Source organism: Penicillium psychrofluorescens (genome assembly GCF_964197705.1).
Source record: "Penicillium psychrofluorescens genome assembly, chromosome: 1".
In the NCBI taxonomy this organism is placed as follows: domain Eukaryota; kingdom Fungi; phylum Ascomycota; class Eurotiomycetes; order Eurotiales; family Aspergillaceae; genus Penicillium; species Penicillium psychrofluorescens.
In genome coordinates, this window is record NC_133439.1 from 4,800,150 (window position 1) to 4,823,157 (window position 23,008).

The 23,008-nt window shown below is 54.3% G+C and overlaps 10 protein-coding genes across 10 annotated transcripts; 6 read left to right on the forward strand and 4 right to left on the reverse strand.

Annotated features, from left to right (window-relative positions):
* Positions 1 to 162: 162 nt before the first annotated feature.
* PFLUO_LOCUS1809 (uncharacterized protein) lies at positions 163 to 3,524 on the forward strand (the record flags this gene model as incomplete). The annotated part of the gene is made up of 2 exons (XM_073778884.1): positions 163 to 2,199; positions 2,256 to 3,524. 2 exons carry the CDS (start codon positions 163 to 165, stop codon positions 3,522 to 3,524), a joined length of 3,306 nt encoding a protein of 1,101 aa, XP_073635895.1.
* Positions 3,525 to 3,928: 404 nt separating this feature from the next.
* Positions 3,929 to 5,468, forward strand: PFLUO_LOCUS1810 (uncharacterized protein; the record flags this gene model as incomplete). The annotated part of the gene is made up of 2 exons (XM_073778885.1): positions 3,929 to 5,151; positions 5,210 to 5,468. 2 exons carry the CDS (start codon positions 3,929 to 3,931, stop codon positions 5,466 to 5,468), a joined length of 1,482 nt encoding a protein of 493 aa, XP_073635896.1.
* A 305-nt stretch (positions 5,469 to 5,773) lies between these two features.
* PFLUO_LOCUS1811 (uncharacterized protein) lies at positions 5,774 to 8,208 on the forward strand (the record flags this gene model as incomplete). Its single annotated transcript, XM_073778886.1, has 3 exons — positions 5,774 to 6,671; positions 6,724 to 8,087; positions 8,152 to 8,208. The coding sequence occupies 3 exons, from the start codon at positions 5,774 to 5,776 to the stop codon at positions 8,206 to 8,208; spliced, it is 2,319 nt and encodes a 772-aa protein (XP_073635897.1).
* A 426-nt stretch (positions 8,209 to 8,634) lies between these two features.
* On the reverse strand, positions 8,635 to 9,267 carry PFLUO_LOCUS1812 (uncharacterized protein; the record flags this gene model as incomplete). Its single annotated transcript, XM_073778887.1, has 1 exon — positions 8,635 to 9,267. One exon carries the CDS (start codon positions 9,265 to 9,267, stop codon positions 8,635 to 8,637), a length of 633 nt encoding a protein of 210 aa, XP_073635898.1.
* Positions 9,268 to 10,568: 1,301 nt separating this feature from the next.
* PFLUO_LOCUS1813 (uncharacterized protein) lies at positions 10,569 to 12,447 on the forward strand (the record flags this gene model as incomplete). The annotated part of the gene is made up of 5 exons (XM_073778890.1): positions 10,569 to 10,575; positions 10,725 to 10,753; positions 10,839 to 11,357; positions 11,412 to 11,772; positions 11,822 to 12,447. The coding sequence occupies 5 exons, from the start codon at positions 10,569 to 10,571 to the stop codon at positions 12,445 to 12,447; spliced, it is 1,542 nt and encodes a 513-aa protein (XP_073635899.1).
* A 267-nt stretch (positions 12,448 to 12,714) lies between these two features.
* Positions 12,715 to 13,133, forward strand: PFLUO_LOCUS1814 (uncharacterized protein; the record flags this gene model as incomplete). Its single annotated transcript, XM_073778891.1, has 2 exons — positions 12,715 to 12,717; positions 12,795 to 13,133. 2 exons carry the CDS (start codon positions 12,715 to 12,717, stop codon positions 13,131 to 13,133), a joined length of 342 nt encoding a protein of 113 aa, XP_073635900.1.
* A 670-nt stretch (positions 13,134 to 13,803) lies between these two features.
* PFLUO_LOCUS1815 (uncharacterized protein) lies at positions 13,804 to 15,103 on the reverse strand (the record flags this gene model as incomplete). The annotated part of the gene is made up of 3 exons (XM_073778892.1): positions 13,804 to 14,439; positions 14,494 to 14,873; positions 14,941 to 15,103. 3 exons carry the CDS (start codon positions 15,101 to 15,103, stop codon positions 13,804 to 13,806), a joined length of 1,179 nt encoding a protein of 392 aa, XP_073635901.1.
* Positions 15,104 to 15,908: 805 nt separating this feature from the next.
* PFLUO_LOCUS1816 (uncharacterized protein) lies at positions 15,909 to 18,407 on the reverse strand (the record flags this gene model as incomplete). Its single annotated transcript, XM_073778893.1, has 1 exon — positions 15,909 to 18,407. The coding sequence occupies one exon, from the start codon at positions 18,405 to 18,407 to the stop codon at positions 15,909 to 15,911; it is 2,499 nt and encodes an 832-aa protein (XP_073635902.1).
* A 1,594-nt stretch (positions 18,408 to 20,001) lies between these two features.
* PFLUO_LOCUS1817 (uncharacterized protein) lies at positions 20,002 to 20,559 on the reverse strand (the record flags this gene model as incomplete). Its single annotated transcript, XM_073778894.1, has 1 exon — positions 20,002 to 20,559. One exon carries the CDS (start codon positions 20,557 to 20,559, stop codon positions 20,002 to 20,004), a length of 558 nt encoding a protein of 185 aa, XP_073635903.1.
* A 512-nt stretch (positions 20,560 to 21,071) lies between these two features.
* On the forward strand, positions 21,072 to 22,732 carry PFLUO_LOCUS1818 (uncharacterized protein; the record flags this gene model as incomplete). The annotated part of the gene is made up of 2 exons (XM_073778895.1): positions 21,072 to 21,696; positions 21,747 to 22,732. The coding sequence occupies 2 exons, from the start codon at positions 21,072 to 21,074 to the stop codon at positions 22,730 to 22,732; spliced, it is 1,611 nt and encodes a 536-aa protein (XP_073635904.1).
* Positions 22,733 to 23,008: the final 276 nt, after the last annotated feature.

Consider the following 23,008-nt stretch of genomic DNA (forward strand, 5'->3'; position numbering starts at 1 on the left):
ACACATTTCGCACTCAACCCCCACACAGAGCTGTTGTCGGCCCGAATGGGTGATCATTCTACTGTAGTGAGCTGGAACGTGCGAGGAAGCGCCAAGCAACGAACGCCCGGGACCTTGAGCTGAAGGAGTCGGCCCCAAGGCCCTACTGTTCATGAAAGAATAATGCCCGCAGACTCCAGCGATGCCGTTGATCGCTCTTCCGACAACCTTGCTCCAGGCTCCTCTTCGAACACACCGCAATCCTCGCAAAATGTCGTCGATGACTCCACGCCGACCACGGGCGCCGTCGCTGTCGCACCGGAGGTGCAAAATAAGGACGAACCCATAAAAACTCAAGAGGCGGGAAAAGCACAAGTTGAAGTGGACGACTTCGGTCTCCCTATTCGTGCTCGTCCTAAGCCTGCTCCGCCTTTGAGCAGCAACTCGTCAGAAGCCGGCGAATTCGAAGATGCGTTCGCCAATCCCACAGAAGACGAATCCGCTAAGAAGCAACCCGAGCAGCCAACGGAGCTGGCAGCATCCCAGGACAAACCCGAGTCGGAGCCCCAAAAACCTGAACAGGATGCCGAAAACCCACCGGAGCAAAGGGACGAAAAGTCTCCCGCGGCGTTGAAATCGAGCGCGCCTGCTCCTCGAACGTCAACCTCAAAAGCGAACGCCTCCCAAATATCCGAATGGTCCCACATGCGACTGGCCGCCCAACCGCAGGTGCCGGATGAGGACAGCGAGGAAGACGTGGAAGAGGAAGTCGAGTGGAAGGACATGCGCGCCGCCGACGAGTTTGACTACTACGATGATTATGGGAGGTTAGTGGTCAAGGGCGGCACGGCAGAAGACAACGATGCCGTCTATAGAGGCCTGGGAGGGGCTGGGAAAGGTTATACTCGAGTCCAGCTGGACGAAGATGCGCAGTCCGCCAATAGTCTCGACGAGGACACGAGCTACTTGTTCCGGGATGCAGGAGGCAATTCTGCCGCCTTTGAAGGCGAGGAGCTTCGCGACTCGCTCAGCCAGCTGCAGGCTACGAAGGACCTTCTCAATGAAACGCAGAAAATCGCATACGTGGGCGTGGTGAGGCTCGCCATTCACCAAATGACCCTGGAATTGATGAAGGTGCCAAAAACCAAAGCAACGCGCAAAACGATCCAGGACGCGGTAGACGCCTTGAGGAAATGGGGCCAGGCGATGATGGGGCGGATATTTATGCATATGGAGATCGACTCCGCGGAGCAGATCATGATCGAGCAGCTTGCTGAACACGGCGTGCAGCCCTCGGATCTGGTGCGACCACTTATGCAGAACGCGCGAGTCAAGAATCCGATGGCAGAGGAAGAATCCCCAAAGAAATCGACTTTTTCCACGGCTTCTCCGGTCTTGAAAGGCGACGTGTCGCGGATGTCCACTGAGACTGCCATGTCCTCTGAAACGGGGTCTCCTCCGCCATACGATGCTCACGAGAATGATGATCCAGACGTACATACACCCTCACAGATGCCGACATCTGATCGAATTGATATCGACCTTCGGTGGACGGTACTGTGCGACCTGTTCCTGGTGCTGATTGCCGATTCAGCATACGATTCCCGCTCGCGAACGCTGCTTGAGAGTGTTGGGGCCGCTATGGATGTGTCGTGGCTACAAATCTGCCGTTTTGAGAAGCGGGTCACGGATGCCTTGGAGATGCAGCAAGAGGCAGAAAAAGAGAACTGGGACGAGACTGGGCATATGGAGAGGCGCCGCAAGATGGCACTGAAACGAAAGTACATGGTTATGGGATTGGCAACCGTCGGTGGCGGTCTGGTTATCGGTCTGTCGGCAGGGTTGCTGGCCCCTGTCATTGGGGCTGGTCTTGCCGCCGGTTTCACCACCGTTGGTATCTCTGGAACCAGCGCGTTCTTGGGAGGAGCCGGTGGAACGGCCTTGATCGCATCCGGTGCCACAATGACCGGAAGCACCATTGGATTGAGGGCCTCGAATCGGCGGACCGGTCCGGTGCAGACTTTCGAGTATCGACCCTTGCACAATAATAAGAAAGTCAACCTGATCGTCACTGTTGCTGGCTGGATGACTGGCAAGGTGGATGACGTCCGTCTCCCTTTCAGCACCGTGGACCCTATTATGGGTGATCTCTACTCCGTCCTGTGGGAGCCTGAGATGCTCCGGAGTATGGGTGACACTATCAATATTCTTGCCACAGAGGTAATAATGTCTCTCCTCCACTATTGATTGTAAGGCTGACCCAACCTCTACTTTAGGCATTGACCCAGGGCCTCCAACAAGTGCTTGGCAGTACGGTCCTGATGGCATTAATGGCATCTTTGCAACTGCCCATTGTTCTCACCAAACTCTCCTATTTAATTGATAATCCGTGGAGCGTGTCGCTGGATCGCGCGTATTCGGCTGGTCTCATCATGGCCGACTCCTTACGGGATCGCAACCTCGGCAACCGGCCTGTCACCCTTCTTGGTTTCTCCCTCGGCGCGCGTGTCATCTTTTACTGCCTCCGCGAACTGGCTGACAGGGGCGCCTTTGGACTGGTCCAAAATGTCTATCTCTTTGGGTCCCCGATCGTGGCAAAGAAGGACGAGTATCTCAAGGCGCGCAGCGTGGTTTCTGGTCGGTTTGTGAATGGCTACTCCACGAACGACTGGATCCTGGGCTATCTGTTTCGGGCTACGAGCGGCGGTATCTCGCGAGTGGCTGGTCTCGCAGCTGTGGACGGGATCCCTGGTCTGGAGAACTTTGACTTGACCGAGTCTGTGAACGGACATATGGATTACCGTGCTGCCATGCCTCGTCTCCTCCGGGAAGTCGGCTGGGAGGTTCTCGGTGACGAATTTGCGGAAATCGAGGACCCAGACCCCGACAACCATGCCGAGCGACAGCGGGAGTTGATCCGCGAGATCGATGAAGCTCGTCGTGAAGCAGAGGCGAAGCCAGAAAAGAAGCGATTTGGTCTTTTCAAGCGAGGGAAGCTGGCCGAGAAGAAAGGATGGGAAACATACGATGTGGACCGGAACAACAGTCCTCACGAATCCAGTGACACAACCAGTGGGCCTGGGACTGTGCTGTTTGACATTGAGGCTATTCGAGCTGAACTGGCTTCGGAAGCGATCGAGGTCAAACAGCTGGAATCGACCTTGCCCCCGATGAAACTGGACCTGAATCCTCTAGTCGAGTCCCAGTCCGCGCAACCGACACCACCGAACGAGAAGGAATCCAAGACTAGCGGATCAACCCCTTCTATGCCACGAACTGTATCTGAGCCACAGCTCAACACGGTCTCTCACACCCCTCCCACTTCTTCAGCTGCGCCCAAGGAAGAAGAGATTGAGATGACCTATGACACTTCCTACCAGAAGCCCCCGCCCAGTGACTGGCCTGATCCTCCCCCGCGGCCGGAACTGCGGTCCTCAGCGACCATGCCCCCTCCTCTTGGGACCAACGCTATGGCGCCCGTCGATCTAGAGCACAATGCCTGGGCTGATCATGATGAGGGCGAGATCCAGATGAGCTTTGAATGATTTTTTTGTTTCTACATTCTTCTTCTACATGATATCTGGGTGGATGGGACTGTGGCGTATTACTTGCATGGCGTTTTGAGATGGCTTTGCTTTTGCTTTGTTCTGTCTATATAAGTCGGATGGATCGAGGGACTGTATAGTTGCTGCTGTAGCTCCAAAGTCACGGGGTGCCTTTTTTCCCTCTCTCACTTTCTTCCATCTTTCACTCTTCGCTTCCATATTTTCCGCCCCTCGTATAATGTCCTGTCAAATCATTCGACCGTGGTGATCCTCACAATACCCGACGATCCTCGTGCACGCGCCCCGGGACCCCGACCCACCTTACCGGCTTTGTACCCGCGTCTCCAACTCATCCGGAGCCTTGGTTGACAACGAACCGACTTATAAAACCCACCTCTGTCATCATGCGACAACCGAAACCTGACGCGAGCTATGCGTCCACCCGGCAGACACGGCGCAATGGGCCAGATCAGCCTCTATTGTCTACCTTCCGCAAGCCACGAGACGACGAGCCGCGTACGAAACCCGATCCCGAACCCGAACCAGAACTGAACCCCGAACCTGCCACGGATGCTGAGCCTATGAGCAGCAGCGACGAGGAAGATCATGCTTCACCGAGCTCGGATGAGGAATTCAAGCGAGAGAAGAGGGTGGCTGGGACGACATTCGATGAGAAAGTCGCGAAGAAGGATGAGGAAAATGCAGCGCGTCGATCGTCGCGATCAAATGGCCGCGGCCCACAGAAACGGTCCATTAGTGGCGTGAAGAGCGATCGTGAGGAAGACGATGACGGCCCTTTCTCTTCCATTTTGCGATCGTCACAGTCGCAGACGCTCAAGCGCCACAAGACCGCTATCTACCCCTCGAAGAACAGACTCCCCTCATATGCTCGAGCGCCGAGCTCGAGTGCGCGCTCAACCGCGACGTCCTCTCCCGAGATTGCGAACCGAAAGAACAAGCTCTGGGCCGATAAGGACAAGGCTGCAGAGACGGACGCACCATCTGAACCTGAGGAACTGGAACCTGCCTTCAAGGTGCCAATGGATATTGACATATCAAGTTCACGGAGACCTCGTGTCCGGAAGAGTGTCAAGCCTCCTCCTACCTTCCCCGCAGATTCTGTGTCGAGCACCACATCATCCAAGGAGCCACAGACAATATTCTTCGACGACGATGAGTATTCATCAGGATTGAGCTCTCCTCTAAGCGAACTACCGTCCGAGCTAGACGAGTTAGACGAGCGAGACAACCGAGAACCGTCTCCTCGCAAGTGGTTGTGTCCGCTGTGCAAGGAAGAAGTCGACCCGGGATTACTGTTAGAATTCGAAGAACGACCGAAGCAAGGCTTCCGCCAGCAGCAGCAATTCTGCAGATCCCACAAACAACTAAGCGCCGGGAAAGAATGGGAAGCCCATGGCTACCCCGAAATCAACTGGGATGGATTTGAGGGGCGGATTCAGCAGCATTTCTCACACCTGGAGCGTATCTTGGAGCTCAGATGCTCCTCCTATTTTCGGAACAGACTCGAATCTGACAGGAAGGCGGGCACAGCAAAGAACTTGTTATCTGGCGACAGGTTGGAAAACATGTCCTGTGGGTATTATGGTACCAAAGGATCGGAGAAAATGTGAGTTTGTCTCCTCGGAGTGTGATTATTCCCTGAACGCTAAAGCCAATCTCTTCAGGCTACAAACGGTGATGAGCCGGTTCTCTTCGAAACTGCGGCGCTTGTCCACTGATGACCCAATTATCAAAGAGGCAGGCGTAGCTGGCTACGCACAGGAGGTCCTGGTGCCTGAGCTAGCGGTGCAACTGGTCAAGGAGGACATGGGGGTCAGTGATGAGGCAGCTCGGCAGATCCTGAGGGATAGCATTGACCTCGGTGAGAAGCTGAATCCGGCTCTCAACGATTATGTGCCCTTGCCGGACGAGGCGAGGGAATGAATGCCAATTGTTCTTTGAGGTCTATACCTCACTATATGATACCTCACTATATAATTTACAGCACCATCAGGAGTGCTGTTTGTTTTTCTTCTATCTTTCCCCCTCGTCTCTCAGCCACCTTGATACCTGCCATCCAGTCGCAATACTATCTATCTACAAAGCTCGGCAATCAACGCGGTTCCACCGACAATAAATCTCCTGTTTAGGCAGGTGGAATGGGAGGGGTGGCTGACTCAGCCGATAAGGGCCCTCGGCCATGACGTGAATGCGGAGAAGTGCATTCTCTCTTTCTTCATCTATCGAAGATGAGGGAGAAGACCATGCCGTACTCAGAGACGACGCCTCTGCTGGAGGTGCGGGTCGCTCGCCAGCGGCACCGCTACCCCCATAACCTCCTTCGGCGCGCTTGCACCGTCTTCCTAGGCGCTGTGCTAGTGGTCGTCCTCATCCTGTTCTTGATTCCCGAGAGCATGCTACCAGGAGATCACGGCTCGATCTGGTCGTATTTTCCCGGTTCCCATTCTCTCCCGCATCCAGCCTGGCCTGAGGGCCATGGAATGCCGTACGATCAACTCCAACAGATCCTCCTCAACACTCCATCGGCCGCCAAGGCCCGCGAGTGGAGCTCCTACTATACAGCAGGACCTCATCTAGCGGGCAAGAACCTCAGCCAAGCTGTGTGGACCCTCGAGAAATGGAAGGAGTTCGGTGTCGAGGACACTACCCTCGCATCTTATGACATATACATGAACTACCCACTGGACCACCGCCTAGCGCTATTGAAAAAGTCCGGTGACGGCGACAAGACGGACGTCACTTTTGAAGCGACTTTGGAAGAAGATGTGCTAGACGAAGATCCTACTTCTAGTCTACCGGATCGCGTCCCCGTTTTCCATGGCTACTCGGCTAGCGGTAATGTTACTGCGCAGTACGTGTACGCCAATTTCGGCACCTATAGGGATTTCGAGGCCCTAGTCAACGCCAACGTGTCGCTAGAGGGCAAAATTGCGCTCGTCAAGTATGGACATGTCTTCCGTGGGTTGAAGGTCAAGCGTGCGCAGGAGCTGGGTATGGTCGGTGTGGTCATGTACAGTGATCCCCAGGAAGATGGACCCATCACTGAGGAAAATGGCTACGATGCCTACCCGGATGGGCCGGCGCGGAATCCCAGTGCTGTCCAGAGAGGAAGCACGCAGTTTCTCAGTACGATTCAAGTCTTTCATATTTACATCACTTTTACTAATTCCTCGACCAGGCATTCTTCCGGGTGATCCCACCACACCTGGGTATCCATCCAAGCCCGGCTGCGAACGACAGGACCCTTACAACTCTATTCCTTCGATTCCATCACTCCCAATCTCCTATAAGGAGGCTCTCCCGTTCCTCAAGGCTCTGAATGGGCATGGTCCTAAGGGAGCGGACTTTGATGATCCGTGGGTTGGTGGCCTCGTCTACAAGGGCGTCGACTATAACATTGGCCCGTCTCCTGAAGATGTAGTGATCAATCTGTGCAATGAGCAGGAATACGTGACCACCCCGGTGTGGAATGTCATTGGGGTCATCAAGGGGTTCATTCGGGACGAAGTTGTTGTATTGGGTAACCACCGGGATGCTTGGGTTGCCGGTGGCTCTGGAGATCCTAACAGTGGCTCCGCAGCGCTCAATGAAGTTATTCGCAGCTTCGGAGTGGCCCTTAAAGCTGGATGGAAACCACTACGCACTATCGTCTTTGCCAGTTGGGACGGTGAGGAGTATGGTCTGCTCGGGTCGACCGAGTGGGTTGAGGAGAATATCCCCTGGTTGTCGAAGACCAACATCGCATATCTGAACGTGGATGTCGCGGCGTCTGGCACGCAATTCGGACCTCGCGCTAGCCCTCTGTTGAACAAGGTCATCTACGACGTCACTGGCCTAGTACCAGCCCCAAATCAGACCGAGGGCCAAACTGTCCGTGACATTTGGGACGGGCAGATTGCAACCATGGGCAGCGGTAGCGACTTCACTGCCTTCCAGGATTTCGGCGGCATTGCCAGCGTGGACTTTGGCTTCGGCCCGCAGGAAGGAGACCCAGTGTACCACTACCACTCGAACTACGACAGCGCCGCCTGGATGGAGAAGTTCGGCGACCCGACGTTCTCGTACCACATGGCAACCACCAAGATGTGGGCTCTTGCCGCTGCACAGCTAGTCGAGTCGCCATTGGTCGCCATGAGTGCCAAGGACTACGCCGTCGGTCTGGAAGATTACCTGAACCGCGTCGAACCAGTCGCACGCGGCGAGGGCATGCACTTCGACTTCGCACCACTCTACAATGCCATCTCTCAATTCCAGGACGTCGCGGCCAATTTCGACGCCTATGCCGAGGATCTGAACGACCAGCTCGGTGACGACGTCCCCTGGTACCACTGGTGGAAGAAGGTGAAGCTGTACTTGCAGATCCGGGTAGCAAACGCCAAGTACAAGGGCATCGAGCGAGCATTCTTGTACGAACCGGGTCTGGACGGACGTGACTGGTTCAAGCATGTCGTCTTTGCTCCTGGCATTTGGACCGGATACTCAGGTGCAACGTTCCCGGGACTGGTGGAGAGTTTCCAGGCTGGGGATGCGGCAAATGCTACGGTATGTATCTGGATTTGTCTTTGCAGCAATCGGGGTGGTCACGGGCTAACTTTTGCTCCTTTAGAAATGGGGTTCTATCATCCTGGAGCGGATCAATGCGGCCGCCAAGTTGCTAGAGTAGTTGAGTTTTTCGGGATTGATGCAATGTTTAAAATAACAAGGGTGTGGGCAAGGGACAACTGCGTACTTGTTCTGTTGCAGTATACCAATTGCTTCGAAGGCTTCTGCCTTGATACCAAATACAAGAAGTTGGTTAACTCTGCATACCTTTCGTAGACATCCTCTCCAAGTGATGTAAACTGTGAGTGAAAAAAAAAATTGTTCCTTTCCAAGCTTGCGCGCAGAAGGGAGATATGTCCGTTCCATAAGCCAGTGGGCAACCCATAGATACTAGTTTCTTCGGGAGTATATCGGTCTATCCTCTCTAAGTTCTCAATGCAAAATTCCAGTTAATTATTTGACAACCCTAGACAGGGACTTATTATGTATAATGTATGTTAAGCTGACGCGCATATACACAGATCCACCACATCTATCAGACAGCGGTCTACAGAGCCAGAGCCAGGCCAAGGATACCAGCAACGCCAGCAATGCCCGCAGCAACACCACCAGTAGCAATCGGAGCGCCACCAGTCGAAACCGAAGACGAAGGAGATGACTTCTTAGTGCCGGAGGTCGTGGTGCCGGAGGCGCCGGAGCCACCGGAGCCACCGGAGCCACCTTTTCCAGTCGTGGTCGCGGCCGCAGTGCTCATTGTAGAAGAAGCAGTGTTATGCGCAGGAGCACCAGTAGCAGGAGTATTGGAAGATGCCGCGCCGACAGGCGCAGAAGTCGGTTCAGCGCCGATCAAGTGGTTGATCATGCCACCCTCGGACGAAGCCCAGGCCTTGACGCTCTGAGGCAGGTTGTTGTACCAAGCCGGCATGGTGCCAGCCATGATTTCACTCTCGACGGAAGAGCGGAACTTGGGCTGCATGATGTCGGTGTACCATGATGTCGGAATGGCGGTTTCCAGGGCCGTGAGAATGGAGTGCGGGATGGCGGCGATGAGCATGGAGCTGCTGTCCGGGTTCGTTTCGGAGGAATCGGAGGAGCCGGACGAAGCGGTCATAACTGCATCGTTGGCCGAGACCAGGGCCGTGGAGGAGAGAAGGAGCGTGGCGAGGATCTTGAACTGCATTGTGGCGGCGGTATTAAAAAAAAAGAGATTTAACGAATGTAGAGAATGTTATTGGCAAGAAGGTAAAGAATGAATGGCTTATGGTACAATTAATCGTGAGAAAGAGAGTAGCTAGGGCGAGGCTTTTATAATAGTGCCTGGGAAAAGCGCCCCAAAGGATGTCTCGGCCAAAATATCCGTCTTTTGATTTCTTGGTTTGGCTAGCCAGGGGGCTTAGACCCTCTTTTTCCCCTTTTTAGCGCCCACCTCGTGTTTTTTGTACTAGGCGATGCCTGAATAGAGACTAGATCCACTCGCCACATTGGACACCGAGACTCAGAGTAGTATTTATTTTGGTGTACTTCATGGGCGCGCCCATGTCGCGACTCTTGGCACGGCGGTGGGATTCCGGACAAGCAAACAATTAAGCTTCGCCAGGGCACGGCGCAGTCTTGGTTATATTTTTTCTGGTACAAGTATTTCACAATTCAAATGGTTTGTTGAGGGTGGTGTCCTTTATTTCTTATTGCGAGATGTCTCTGTTTTCTAAACTTGCCTGGCTCGACCCTTCAATCATAGAGATAGAGCCTAAGGAGTGTTTTATCTCCCGATGAAACAGCCTTTGGGCCAAGAAAGGTTCCGTCTGCGATCCTTCGGATCCAACCATAAGATCTCAGCCACCACAGCCAAGGACCTGGCGGAAATATTGATTTCCACCAGGACTAGTGTATAAGCCCTATTTAACCTTTCTAGAGACCCAAGCCTTTAATTGTACTGATGCGGCTCTGTCCATAATAGAACGGGAATGCTCACAAGCAGTAAGTGCGGTCCTCGGTCCTGCCTCATTTACCTTCCCCGGTCATTCCCTGCCATTCCTACAAGAGTCTTGCTGGAAATAAAAAGTACTGAACTGCAAAAATAATTCTAGGTTCGGAGTGTAAACACTGGGCAGACACTGATCAAACCTACCCAGAATTTTCCCTCTATAGACCCCTACCCTTGATCCTCAGCAGGGATTCACGACAAAATGATGCATGAGTTTTTCCCCCACCTCTCAGCGACCCCGGGATAAATATCCGTGTCATCTGGTGCCTGGTCCGCAGCCTTGCCTGCGGCTGGGCCCGCTCGAGTGGAGTCATCGTGGTCAGGCGCCAAGCGCTGCAAATGGCTTCGCGTCGGAATTGCCTCCGACTTCTTGTTTTCCTCTTTCCTCCAGCCTCGTTTCTCGAGTTTGTCTGTGTTCGGTAACTAGCGGAGACCGACCGCTTCAGCCAAGCATGCGACAGCCCCAACTGCCCGTTCGGCAGTTATTGATTTTGTGTATGTTTTGTCTCTTTGATCGAGTCGGACGAGTCCATGCGCTGACCACTGCTGTGCAGCAATATGTCGCTTTGCAGAGCCCAGTAGGTGCTTGTTCATACGTTAAAATCCCCGGTAAAAGCAAGAATACTGAACACTATAACCCCCCTGCCCTATAGTTGTGCTCACCTCGATCCTGCCCTACCTGGTATGTATTTGAGCCCCACCTCCGCCTCCCAGCCAACCCCATAACCGGGCAGGGTACAATAACGTCCAACTAACCTCCCGCTTAGCCGGAGATGATAGAATATGTCGGCGTCCCCAAAAATGAAGTTGCTCGCTGGGTCGGCACCACCTCCGCCGTCGCGGCAGGCTCTCAGGCCCTCATGGCCATACCTTGGGGCACGGCATCAGACTACGTTGGCCGCAAGCCAGTCATTCTGCTCTGTCTAACATTCACCATGATCCTATCGATCGTCTTCGGTATGTCCCAGAATCTAGCGATGTTGCTGATCTCGCGTGGATTGCTGGGCTTTCTGAACGGCAATGTCGGCATCATTCGCACGATGGTCGCCGAGATGGTGCCCGAGAGGGAACTACAGCCGCGCGCTTTCAGTATCATGCCACTGGTCTGGACGATTGGGAGTATATTTGGGCCTGCCTTTGGAGGGGCACTGGCGAACCCGGCGGAGAAGAACCCGCGTCTCTTTGGACACATTGAGTTCCTGCGGAAGTATCCTTTTGCACTCCCTAATCTGGCATCTGCGTGTTTCTTTATCGTTGGTATCACTATTGGGTTCCTCTTCATGAAGGTTATTATCTTCTTCTTTTTTGGTTTAAGATCCCTCGTTGCTGATCATACATAGGAAACCTTGGCGGCCAAGAAAGATCAACGCGATTACGGCCTGGTGCTCGGCCAGACACTTACAAGATCGTGCACCTCCCGCAGAAAGCGCGAAATCCTTGATTCCAAGGCCGCGGATGAGGAGCGCAGAGCCTTGCTTCCCAGTAATAGGAGTGCAGGCAATCGACCTACGCGGCGCCCAACCTGGGGCGAGGTGTTTACGCCGCAGTCGAATCTCGTGCTACTCTCCTATACACTAATGGCCATGCACAGCATGGCGTTCGATTCACTGTTTCCAGTATTCCTGCATTATCCGGAACAAGACTTCTACAGTAATCCCGACGTGCATCTGCCGTTCAAGTTCGCCGGCGGATTCGGCGTGGGTGAGTGATTCAGCCTATAGATAGTTGACTGAATGCCTGACCATGGCAGACTCCCAAACCATTGGCGTGTTCTACACGATCATCGGCATTTTAGGCATACTCGTGCAATTCCTCCTCTTCCCGGCCGCCGCACAGCGGTACGGGGTCCTGAACTGCCTTAAAGTCTCCTCGCTCTTCTTCCCAGTCATCTTCTTCATCGTCCCATTCACAGTACTGGTGCCGCTCGCGCTGCGCAAACCGGCCGCGATCCTAATCCTGCTGGCCAAGCTCACCGTGACGATCTTCGGGTTCCCCAGCTGCACCATCCTGCTCACCAATTCCGCTTCCAGTCTCAGTGTCCTCGGCACCCTGAATGGCGTCGGGACAAGCATCAGTTCCATAGGCCGCGCGGCGGGGCCGGCGCTTATGGGCGTGGCGTTCTCGTATGGTGTTGAGAAGGGGTATTTGATTATCCCGTGGTGGATGCTAACGGTGTTGGGGGTTATTAGTGCCGTGCCTGTGTTTTGGATGGTGGAGAGTGAGGGGTTCGTCCGTGATGATACTGATGATGTTAATGATGAGAATGAGAGCCATGATACGAATGACTCGCGAGGTCTGTCGGGTAATGGGTATGGGTCTGTTGACTCGAGAAAAGATGGGCAACGCCCTGACGAGGCCGCTGAGCGTGCGGCTTGATGAGAGACGAGCGATGGATGCTTTTGGTGATTCTTGCTCACTGGCGTTTAGTATCCGCATTTGTGCATTAGACTGGCGTTTTAAAAGTAATAGTAATTGAAGTCTATGCATTCGTTTTCCGCGATACTACCACAAATAATGTGGCTGTTGTGCTAACGTTATACTTCCAACCCTGACTAATAACCTCGGCCTCGTCAACCAGCCCATCCCCAGCTCACCCCAGACACTCAGCATCACCACCTCCACAACCCCCAAACAACCACCAAAATGGTATGACACACTCCACTCCATCACCTTTGAAACCCCTCTCCAAGTAAACCCAAACTAACAACAACGGAAAAAATCAGAGCTCCAACCCCCTCCCCACAAACTCAGCCCTCGCGCTGTCGCTGCTGACCTCCCTGGGCGGCGCAATCGGGTACGCCAAAACTGGGTCTCTCCCCTCAATCGTCGCGGGCCTCTCTGTGGGCGCGCTGTACATGTTCGGCTTTGCACGCCTGCGCTCCGGCCAGTCCTACGGCGAGGAACTCGGTCTGCTGGCCTCCGCTGTGCTGGGTGGCAGCTCCATCCCGCGCGCCATCAAGACGGGGGGGAAGCCTGTTCCCATGGGACTGAGCGTGCTGGCTACCTATGGGCTCGTGGTTTTTGGGCTGGCCTTCAATAATAAGAGGGCTGCTTCTCTTTAAATGTGGGGTTGAGATGGTTCTACATTGGGGGAGGATGGCAAGAATGGCAGTCTGGGACGTATCTTCGTGTGCAAATAAGGATCTGTAGTACCTTTAATCTGATCTTGTTTACTGGGAGAAGGACAACTACAGAGTACGAATGTAGATACGCACAATTAAATCGAATAGATTCCCTCCCACAGGAAGACGCTTCAAGAACTTACACAGAATAGATGAATAGATGCCACTGGTACATAGCATCAACCACATCGGGGCCCGACAGCACGGAGATAAAAACAAAAGAGCAGGAGCAGGAAGGTCAAGTAGAGTAGTAGAGCACCTACTGATACTGGGATCAACCCCGATTAACGCCAAGTCCACCGGACTCACCAGAACTATCATCATCATTCTCTTTCGCCTTCTCCATAAAGAGGACATCTGCCTGCCGGTCTGTCTGCACGACAGGTGTCATGGAGGAATGGATCGCCAAGACCAAAAACTACTGATTGGAATCATCAGGGCAGGTAACAAAACAACCCACGCATGAGCATTCTAGCTAGAAGTTGATAGATATGCGTCGAACTTAGCTGGAGTTCCGTTGTCCGTCTCTCCTCGACTATCGTCACACACACAGACACACGCAGAGGGCACTGTTGCGCTCGCAGGGCCCTGGTAACCGAAACGAAAGATCTCAATGGGTCGGGTCGATCACCGTGTCCGAATCGCGGATCGGGCCCGTGACCACGGCGGCCGGGAGCTCTCCGAGGACGGTATTCTTGTGGCTGGGAACGAACGAATATCTGGGCAGGCGGGCCATCTTTTCCTCCGGGCTGATCGTCTCGTCGGAGTATATCATCCGTGTCGGCTTGGACTTGTCCTTCTTCGCTGGTTTTTCGGTCGACTCGGCCGTCTTGGCGGCTGCGGCTTCGGTGGCGGCGCCAGAGACCAGGTCGTCCACGGACGATGATACCTCTGTCTTGTGAGTTGCGTCGCCGTTTGCATAGCCCGACGGGATGGCGTGGCCCATGTGCATTTGTTGCATCTGCTGCGCGTTGACTGTGGGTACGCCGAAGGCGGGACGCTGTGGCAGGTTTGATGCGGGGGGTAAGCTGCCGGGTCGTGGTGGGAAGGCCGATGCATTGGGCGGTGATTGGATTTGGGCGGGTGGTGGCTGTTGCTGGGGGAAGGGTGGAGGGGTCGCTCCATAACCAGGCGCCGGAGATTGGCCACCGGGCACTGGGAAGGTCGGGTATACCGGACTGGCGACCTGCTGGTAGGAATATTGCTGAGCAGGTGAAGGCACGGGGACGGCTTGAGGTGATTGTGCCTGTTTTCACACTGTCAGTACTATCCCACAGGTAAGAAAAGGCCAAAAACTTACATATCCTCCCGGTGACGGCGCAGCCTGCCCAGCACCAATAGGGGTTCCCTCGCCGCTACTTCCTCCAGCAATGGCCTCTTGACGCTTCGCCCTATGCTCGGCCAATCGCTTCTTGAGATCCGACGCGGCCTCCAGCTTCGGCTTCTTCGCCGGCGGTCCACCAGCACTGCCGCCAGCCGGAGGGTTACCCGTAGTAGCCTGACGTTCCACCTCAGCCTGGTGGAACTGAGCCGCGACACGCTGCTGGTGCGCCTTGAGCACGTCGTCCGGCATACCCTCCATGCCAAAGATTTCCACCTCGAGGCCAGCTCGGTTGGGCAGTGCATTCTCGACCTCGGTCAATTGTTCCTTGTGGACTTGACTCATGTGCACCGACAATCCTGAGGAGCGCAAAGTCGTCAGTTGGGATTCAGACAAAAATGGGGAAGATGGAGAAATAGAACTTACCTCCTGCAGTGTTGAGTCTGCGCCCGCATCGCTCACACTTAAAGTGTTTGGCTTTCTGATGCGAAATGAGGATCTTGAGGTCGTCGAAATCGCGCTCACAGTAGTAGCACCATGGTCGGGCCATGACCTCGTCCAGCGTAGGACCACGTCTTTTCTTTCCCATTGTGGCGCTTGTGTGTGAATGTGTGCTGGAAGACTAAAGGATGATAGCCAAGGAAAGTGATCAGGGAGCAGGTTCGCAAGAAATGAGACAACGTTGAAGGAGAAAGTAGGATGCAGAGTATGAAGCTGTACAAGATTGAAGCCGTGCGGATGATCCCAGGGCCGGCTCGGTTGATCACGTGCTGATCACGTGAATCATATCTATGAAGACGGAAGAAGAAAAAGATATTCAGTGGAATCTGGATAAAAGGTCCATTTATCTGTGCCCATGACGCTATCATACAAAAATGGCAGAATAGAATAGAATACAGTCCAAGCTGAGAGTATCGGCGGCGCCTGTAAAAATCAGGCCCCAAGCCACACCAACAACTTCCCATCCCTAGTAGATGTACAATCCCTTTTGCGCTCAAAAGCAGTCCCTTGAGATCTGCAAACCGCCGTCCTTCCAGTGCGCCAACCATTCCAGTCCAGACCAACCAGAAAGAGAAACAAAAAAGAAACGAGAAAGAAAAGAAACGCGTATCAGAGTCCAGTCGGTAAAGACGGTCTCTTGAATGACGAAAAATGATGAAAAAGAAGTCCTGAGCCCTGTTGGTGAGGGCGGTCTCTCGAGGGAGAGAATGGGTGAAGAAGTTTCAAAAGTCCTGGTGGGAAAAGATGGTCTCCCAAGAAAGAAACTCAAACAGGAAATGTGTGGATGCACATCTCAAGTAATGGCAGCGCGGTCTGTCAACATGAAGTGCCTAAAATGGATGTTCATGGGGTGTTTTTCTTCAGAAAGTGAATTTTCTCTCCAACGGCTGAGATTATCGGCGATGCGGATCACGGGGAGGGCCGAGATGTCCCATGTTGTACGGCACATACGGGAAAGGCGCGTACTGAGGCGGCATGGGCTGGCCAAGCTGGACATGTCCAGGCGGCGGAGGAGGCGGTCCCGGCGGTGCTCCGTAAGGATTGGGGTGGCCATGGTGACCATAAGGTGGCATGCCCATAGATCCAGGCATGGGAGGGTTGGGAGGCATCCCCGGTCCCATGTGTTGTGAGCTCGCGAGAGATGGCATGCCGGGAGAAGCCTTGGGGGCAAGGTTGCCGGTAGGAATTGGAGCGAGTGAGGGCGACCTTCTTCGGCGGCCACTCGGCCTGGGAGGATCGACTGCCTTGCGGGTCTCTTCAACCACACGATCCTGTTCAATCTGCGCCTTGGAACGCTTCGGGTTGCGGATACGTCCCTCGCGGTTGAATCGATCCCAGTGGTCCAACATGGCCTTGGTGCGCTTTGGGTTCTTCGAGTTGGCAATCTTCAATCGCCGGGCTTCTTCGAGGGATTCTGCCGAGGTCTGTTTACTCGCTGTTGGGGTGCCAGATGGGGAAGTGGCCATGGGAGAAAGAGCAGGCAAAGATGATGTGTCGGTTACTGAGCGCGTCTGTGCCGCTGCCATGCCACCACGGCCTCGGCCTCGACCGCGTGAAGAAGAGGGAGGAGTGTATGACTGATGGATGTCCAAGGAAGCACGGGTGGACGGGCGTCCAACACCGCGACCCCTACCCCGGCCACGGCCTCGGCCACCTCTGCGCGGAGTCGAAAGCTCAGACTGAATAAATTCAACTCCAGAACGTCTGCCACCACGACCTCGAGTCCGCCGCTTAGCGGGCTGCAGCTCCTCGTCGGTCTCATCAGCTTCCGGAGACTCGCCTTGTGTCTCCTCGGTGTCGGTGGCTGCTTTAGAAGCTGCTTCGACCTCGGCGGCTTTGCGCTTGCGGGTGAACTTCATCAATGTGGGCTCCTTACGAGGCTCCCAAAGCTTGGGGAAATGTTCAATACCGTCCCGGAGAACAGGAGCGAATCCATCTGGATTGTGATCATCAGGCGCCGTCTTGGCAGCCATCTTCCGGGCTTGCGCAGGTGTCGGCACGAAGCCACCTTGAACAAATGCATCCTGAGGTGCCCATGCAACCTGGGTGCCCGTGTTGCCCTGGAAGTAAGTATGCTTGTATCCGTAAAGCATAGCCTCCTTCTTATCCTCAAAGTCACGCTCATCTTCGGGCACCCGCGCCAAGGGATGATTGGTTTTCTTTTTGTTGCCCATGATAAATGATCTCTTCGAGCCTTCGGGAAGTGGTTCGCGATGGTGCCGATGCGTGTATAGATACAGCTTATCGAGAGCCAGGTACTCATCTTGCCAGACTCTCATGGCAAAGGCGGCCGTTTCGGTGACTGCATAGAGTTCGTCCGGCGTGAGGTTCTCGGGATGCCGAAGCAGTTCCACGAGATTATCGGGCGACTCGATGGGAAGGAATCCCCCCTTGTCGACTTTGATCGTCTTGTACGGGCCATGCTGCGTGATTGGTTCTGGTGCTTCGCGTTTCTTGGGCCTGGAGTCGCTGCTGTTGAAAACGTGCTGCCAAGTCTGCTTGATCTTGGCCTCGTCTTGTTCATACTCGGGGCAGAATTTCTTGACATCGTCAATACTCCAAGCTTTGGAGAGACGACTCTTCACGTCTGGTTCTTGCCACTTGGACAAGCGTTCGCGATAGTCATCGGGGAAGGATGTTCGCGGATTCGAGAGCCACTCCAACCGATCGAGTTTTCCCGTTTTTGTCTGGCTGGGCTTAGGACCAACTTCACTTGGCTTGCTTTCTTGACGTTCAGCATCGTCGCTGTGGTCGCCAACGGCCGAGGGCGCGGCGGTCACTGGTTCTTCCATTTCGCCATGCTCTTCTTCAGGCAGTGTGGCATGAATTGCCAGATCCTCTTCATGCAGGGGCTCTTCATCATTAAGAGGCTCGTCCTCATGGAAGTGTTCGTCGTCGTGAAGAATTTCTTCTTCGATAAGTTGTTCTTCATCATCGAGAGGCTCCTCTTCTTCCTCTCCTCCTTCTTCGACTTCTTCTTCCTCTTCCTCATCCTCCTCATTAAAGTCTTCATTAAGAGGCTCCTCCTCGTTGAAGATCTCTTCTTCACGGTAAGCCGCCTCCTCGTCATTGGGGTACAAGTCACTGTTCTCTGCATCGATTTCTTCGGCATCATCATAGTCGGAGAACCGAATAGTTTTTGGGTGGGCAGACGCGGCATGCGCTCTCAGGAGATCTTCCTTAGTAGTCTCGCCATCGTCCGGAACATCCAAGAGTTTTCCACACCATGAGCATTTGGCTATTTGCGACCGAGGCTCAGGTGACTGGGAAATCTGAGTAGATGTGGACTGGGGGCGAAAGGGTTCAGAGAACTGACGGCGCAGGGGAGAATCCTCGCCCACGTCAGATGAGGGAATGTCCACGTCCACATCGACCCGGGGAATGGGGGCCATGTTGAAGGGAGTGAGTGGAGAAGGCCCAGCAGGAAGAAGAAAAGAAGAAGAGAAAAAAAAAGGAAGGGGGGATTCTAAAAAGAAGAGGATGTTCACTGGCGAACAGACTGTCGCGAGGTGATCTGTATAGATTGGGTCAGTCGTTGGGTGGTTCGCTTGCGGGTGCCAAGCCGCCAGAAGTAATCGCAGCGCAATCCTTGAAACTCAGGGCCAGGGGAGCCGGCGGGCGAACGCAGGGGGGCAATCACAAAGGACAGTAAGCAGAATAGGGAGGTGGCCATGCATCCATCATGGATTATCTTCCTCAACAACTGAACAGACAAAAATAATTGCCAAGCCAAGGGAAGAAGACCCGGTCGGGGCCGGGTTGTGTGTGTGGATCAGGATAGGATGTGGATGTACAGAGGCAAAAAAAAGCGACTAGGATTCAAAAGCACGCGACACGTCACTTACCATGAGTTCCAGGGGATCTCGATCCGTTCCTGACAATGATGTGTAGACGATGTAAATAGCTGCCAGAGGTGGTCAGCGACGGGGGGCGTTGAAACAGGACTTGTTGCTAAGCGCGGGCGGCCAGGGATGTGTACTTACCTCCGAGTAGAGGTGGCTGGCCGAGCACCACAGGGTTTTGCAGGTCTCACCACACGAGATAAGGGATAGAACAATGAGGAGGATACAGTTGAACAAAAAAGAAAGGGGGAAGAAAGATGGGGAATGGCCGCAATGCCTGACGCTGTTTCTGGCTAACAGCGTGGCAGGGAGGACCGATGAGAGAGGGAGTACGGGTGAATAGGATGTTACAAACACGGAGGGGAGAGAAGAGTCACAGGCAGTGATGGAGAGAATAGGATCCGAGGGATCGAGAAACACGGGATGAGAGAAATACAGTTGGGAGAAGAGCCCAAGGGCGACTGGGGGAAGCAAGAGAAAAAGAGATTGAGTAGTTTAGTTTGTAGACGGGGCTGACGGGACATCTGTCTGGGTCCGGACGGGCCAATCACAGTGCGGCTATCTACTTGCGCGGATCGACTACTGGAACCAGACGGATGGGATCATCGATTCTTGCGGTTGATTCACGAAGATGAGTATGAATGATATTTAAATTATCACCAACAACGCTCCAGGCACGATGGGCTCTGGAAGAAAAACACGGTGGCGGACTATGGGTCACATGACCCGGTTGAGAAGACTTTGACCGGATTGCAACAACGCGCTTCCTGGCCAGGAAAATTACAGTCGAGTCAAAAAAAAGCCAGTCGAGTCGAGTAGGCGCATGTTGATCATCTCTGCAAAATGTGCTGCTCTCGGCGCTACCAAAAACCAAAGGAATGAAACCAAGGCAGATCGGATGGATGATGACCTCATAATCACTACAGCGAGGAAGTAGAACCACAAATGATTCCATAAATGGTATTGAGGGAATCACGCGGCGTCTAATATTTCGAATTCTCAGACACTATACAAGAGATTCGCACAGCCCGGTTTATACACTTCTTAGACATTTAGGTACTTGAAGTCATCGGAAGTATAGGACAAGTCAATCTGCTAGGTATCATCTGCAGCATGTTAATCAACATCCCGCCTATCTCCCCGCTTAATGATTCTGCTCTCCTACATCTAATGCGACCAAGAACCGACTAACGCAGTTATAGGCCGCAACCGTCGCCGTAATCTCTACCACTTCCCTCTCATTGAAACAATCCTTCAACTCCCGAAAGACCTCATCTGGGACTGACACCGTCTTGGTCATCGCGTCCGTATACTTGAGCACCGCCCTCTCCTCTGCGCTGAGAACTGTGGTCTTATTCTTATCCGAGAAATCCACCTGTGTATCCCCCACCAAATCCAACGCCTCTCGACTCAGTCCGCCCGCTGTGAGCAACGGCGCATGCTGTTCCCACTCGAAATGGGCGCGGTTGATCACAGCGACGCGGCAGATTGCCAGTTCCCGGACTACGGTGGACAAGCTGGTGCGGGTGCGAATGGCGCCGATAAACGAGTTCCAGCCATCCGCCACGGGGAACGCGTGCAGAAGTGCTCGGTCGAGAGGTAGCAGGGGATTGGGTGCCCGACGGGCTTGCACGTTGGCGAGGATGTTTGCTTCATCTGGGGTGCTGGTAGGTGGCGGGTCCTGGACGTAGGGCAGACGCATGGTGGCGGCTGTAGAGTAGATCCCCGGTAAGCGGCCATCCTAGGCAATAATAGGGCTGGATATAGATGGGATTACCAATGTGTTCAAGGGCGGAGATAGTACTAAGTATTGTAGTTCAAGTCAATGATTTTCGAGAGTAATAGGGAAGAAGGGAGTATTTATGCCATCGCGGGAACTGAAGGAACCCCGCCGCGCTCCCGCAGCGGAAAGAAGCCGAGCGCCGGATGGTTGTCGCCCGGAGTGGTGAACTTCAGGGGAAGGGAGTGGAACAATTGGTGATCGGGAGTATGAAGAAAGGAGCGTCATCGACCTAAATAACATGTTAGACCAGCAGAAATATATATCGACATAGTTGTAGAGTCTTATAGAGTCTTAAGCAAAAACACGAGCTAACCAAACCTGCCCAAACAGCAAAACGAAATCCAAGACAGATCCATCTGATGAACAAATTATTTCTAATTGACATACCAAGTGACATTCAGTTCACCCTAACTACTCACCTCGACTCTCCCATGCTAGGTCTTGGCAGTCCAAGCATCGACATCTCCGCCTTCGAGCTTACTCACCCGCTGCGCGTCACCTCTCCTGAACAACCCCCAAACATGCCGCCCAAGGCTGCCAAACCCACCAGCGACGAGCTTCTAGCTCAGTTCGATAACCTCGGCGTCGACTCAGCCGACAAAAAATCCAAGCGCTCCGTCCCAGCGGCCTCCAACAATGCCAAACCCGAGGAGGACATCCTGGCCGAGCTGGACCACCTAGCTACCCAGCGCCCTAGCAGTGGTCCCGGCACGCCTCGCCTGTCCTCTGACAAACCCCGGCCATCCACCGCACGCTCTCCCCGGCCTAGTGCTACTATCGACCGTACCAGCGAGGACAAGGTCGCCGCCCGCGCTTCTGAGGAAACAGGCCGGCCCCCGCGTCCCGTGCCGCAAGCCGATCAAGCTCAAGCTGCTCCTGAAAAGACGGATGCAACCGATGAGGAGTCTCAAGGCGGATGGTGGGGCGGGTTCTTCGCAACGGCCAGCGCGGCCATGAAACAGGCCGAGGCGGCGGTCAAGGAGATCCAGAACAACGAAGAGGCCCAGCGGTGGGCTCAGCAGGTCAAGGGCAATGTCGGAGCTCTAAGAGACTTTGGTATTGATCCTCTTCAACTATAGCAGTTCCTTGCTAACCCTGCTACGTAGGTGGCGAGCTGCGCAACATGGCCATCCCCACGTTCACCAATCTCATCCACACCCTTGCGCCTCCCATCTCCTCCCACGAACGCCTCCAGATCCATGTGACCCACGATCTGTCCGGGTACCCCGAACTGGATCCCCTCGTGTACAGCGTGTTCTCGCGCGTGATGTCCCAAGTCGAAGGCGGAGACTTGCTAGTCATCCAGCGGGGCCAGGAGTCTGCTCCCAAGCGTGGAATGGACATTGCGGGCTACCAGCTCTCGAGCGCAGGCTGGAACGATGGGCCATGGTGGCGGACGGTCACGCCAGGCAGCGCACGGAGTATCTCTGCGGTGCCAGGTCTCGTTCCGGGAACCAAGCTGGCGCGCGCGAGTGCAGAGTCGTACGCGACGGAGTATTATTCGACGCGGGGCGGAATCGAAGAAGCAGCGAAGCAAGCCACAGAAGATCTGAGCGAATCCAACCCCGTGCGGAGCAGCGATATCTTCCTGGCCATCCAGGCCGTGAGCCAGAGCGTGTCCAAGGAGCTGTTCCAGGCGGGCGCGACGGGCGAGGAGAAGACCACCACGTCGGCGGGCGCAGTGGCCGCCGACGAGACAGAAGAGGAGATTGTCTTTGCACTGTACCTGCACGACCCTGTGCACGGCATCGCCTTTCACGCCGTCTCCCAGCCGCTGCCGCAGAAATGGATCGAGTGGCTCGATGCCTCGGCCCCTGCTGTGGAGAACCCAGACGCCGAGGACTCGCATGTCCCGCGAGCTGTTACACCGGAGGCTATTGCGGAGATTATTGAGAGTGGTGGCGTCGATCCGCGCGAGTGGGTTGCCGAGTGGGTGGAAGAGGCACTCTCGCTGTCGGCGGGCATCGTTGCGCAGCGCTATGTCGCCCGCCGCATGGGTGTCGGCGAGGGTGGTGTCGGCAAGGGCAAGATGCGAGCCGAGCAGGCGTCGACCGTCGAGAGCGGTGCAGGAGAAGCCGCGCGTGCCCTGTAGGGCTCTCTCTGTGTTTAGTTTTGTTGCTTTCCTGCATCCGTTGTGCTCTTGTTTCCCGTGATACACCACCCATTTTACTTACACTAACTAACCATATGCCCATGAGTCTCGTATTTCTTGAATAGCAATCGTTTTTGGCTTAACTACTCGATGCCCGTGGCTGAATGAATTCCAAAACTTGGCATGTCATAAATGGTCTTTTGTATTTTTTTCTTGCAATCATTCTTGCTCGAGTATTATGTATGTACAAGACTTGTTTGGTGATTTAAGGCAGTC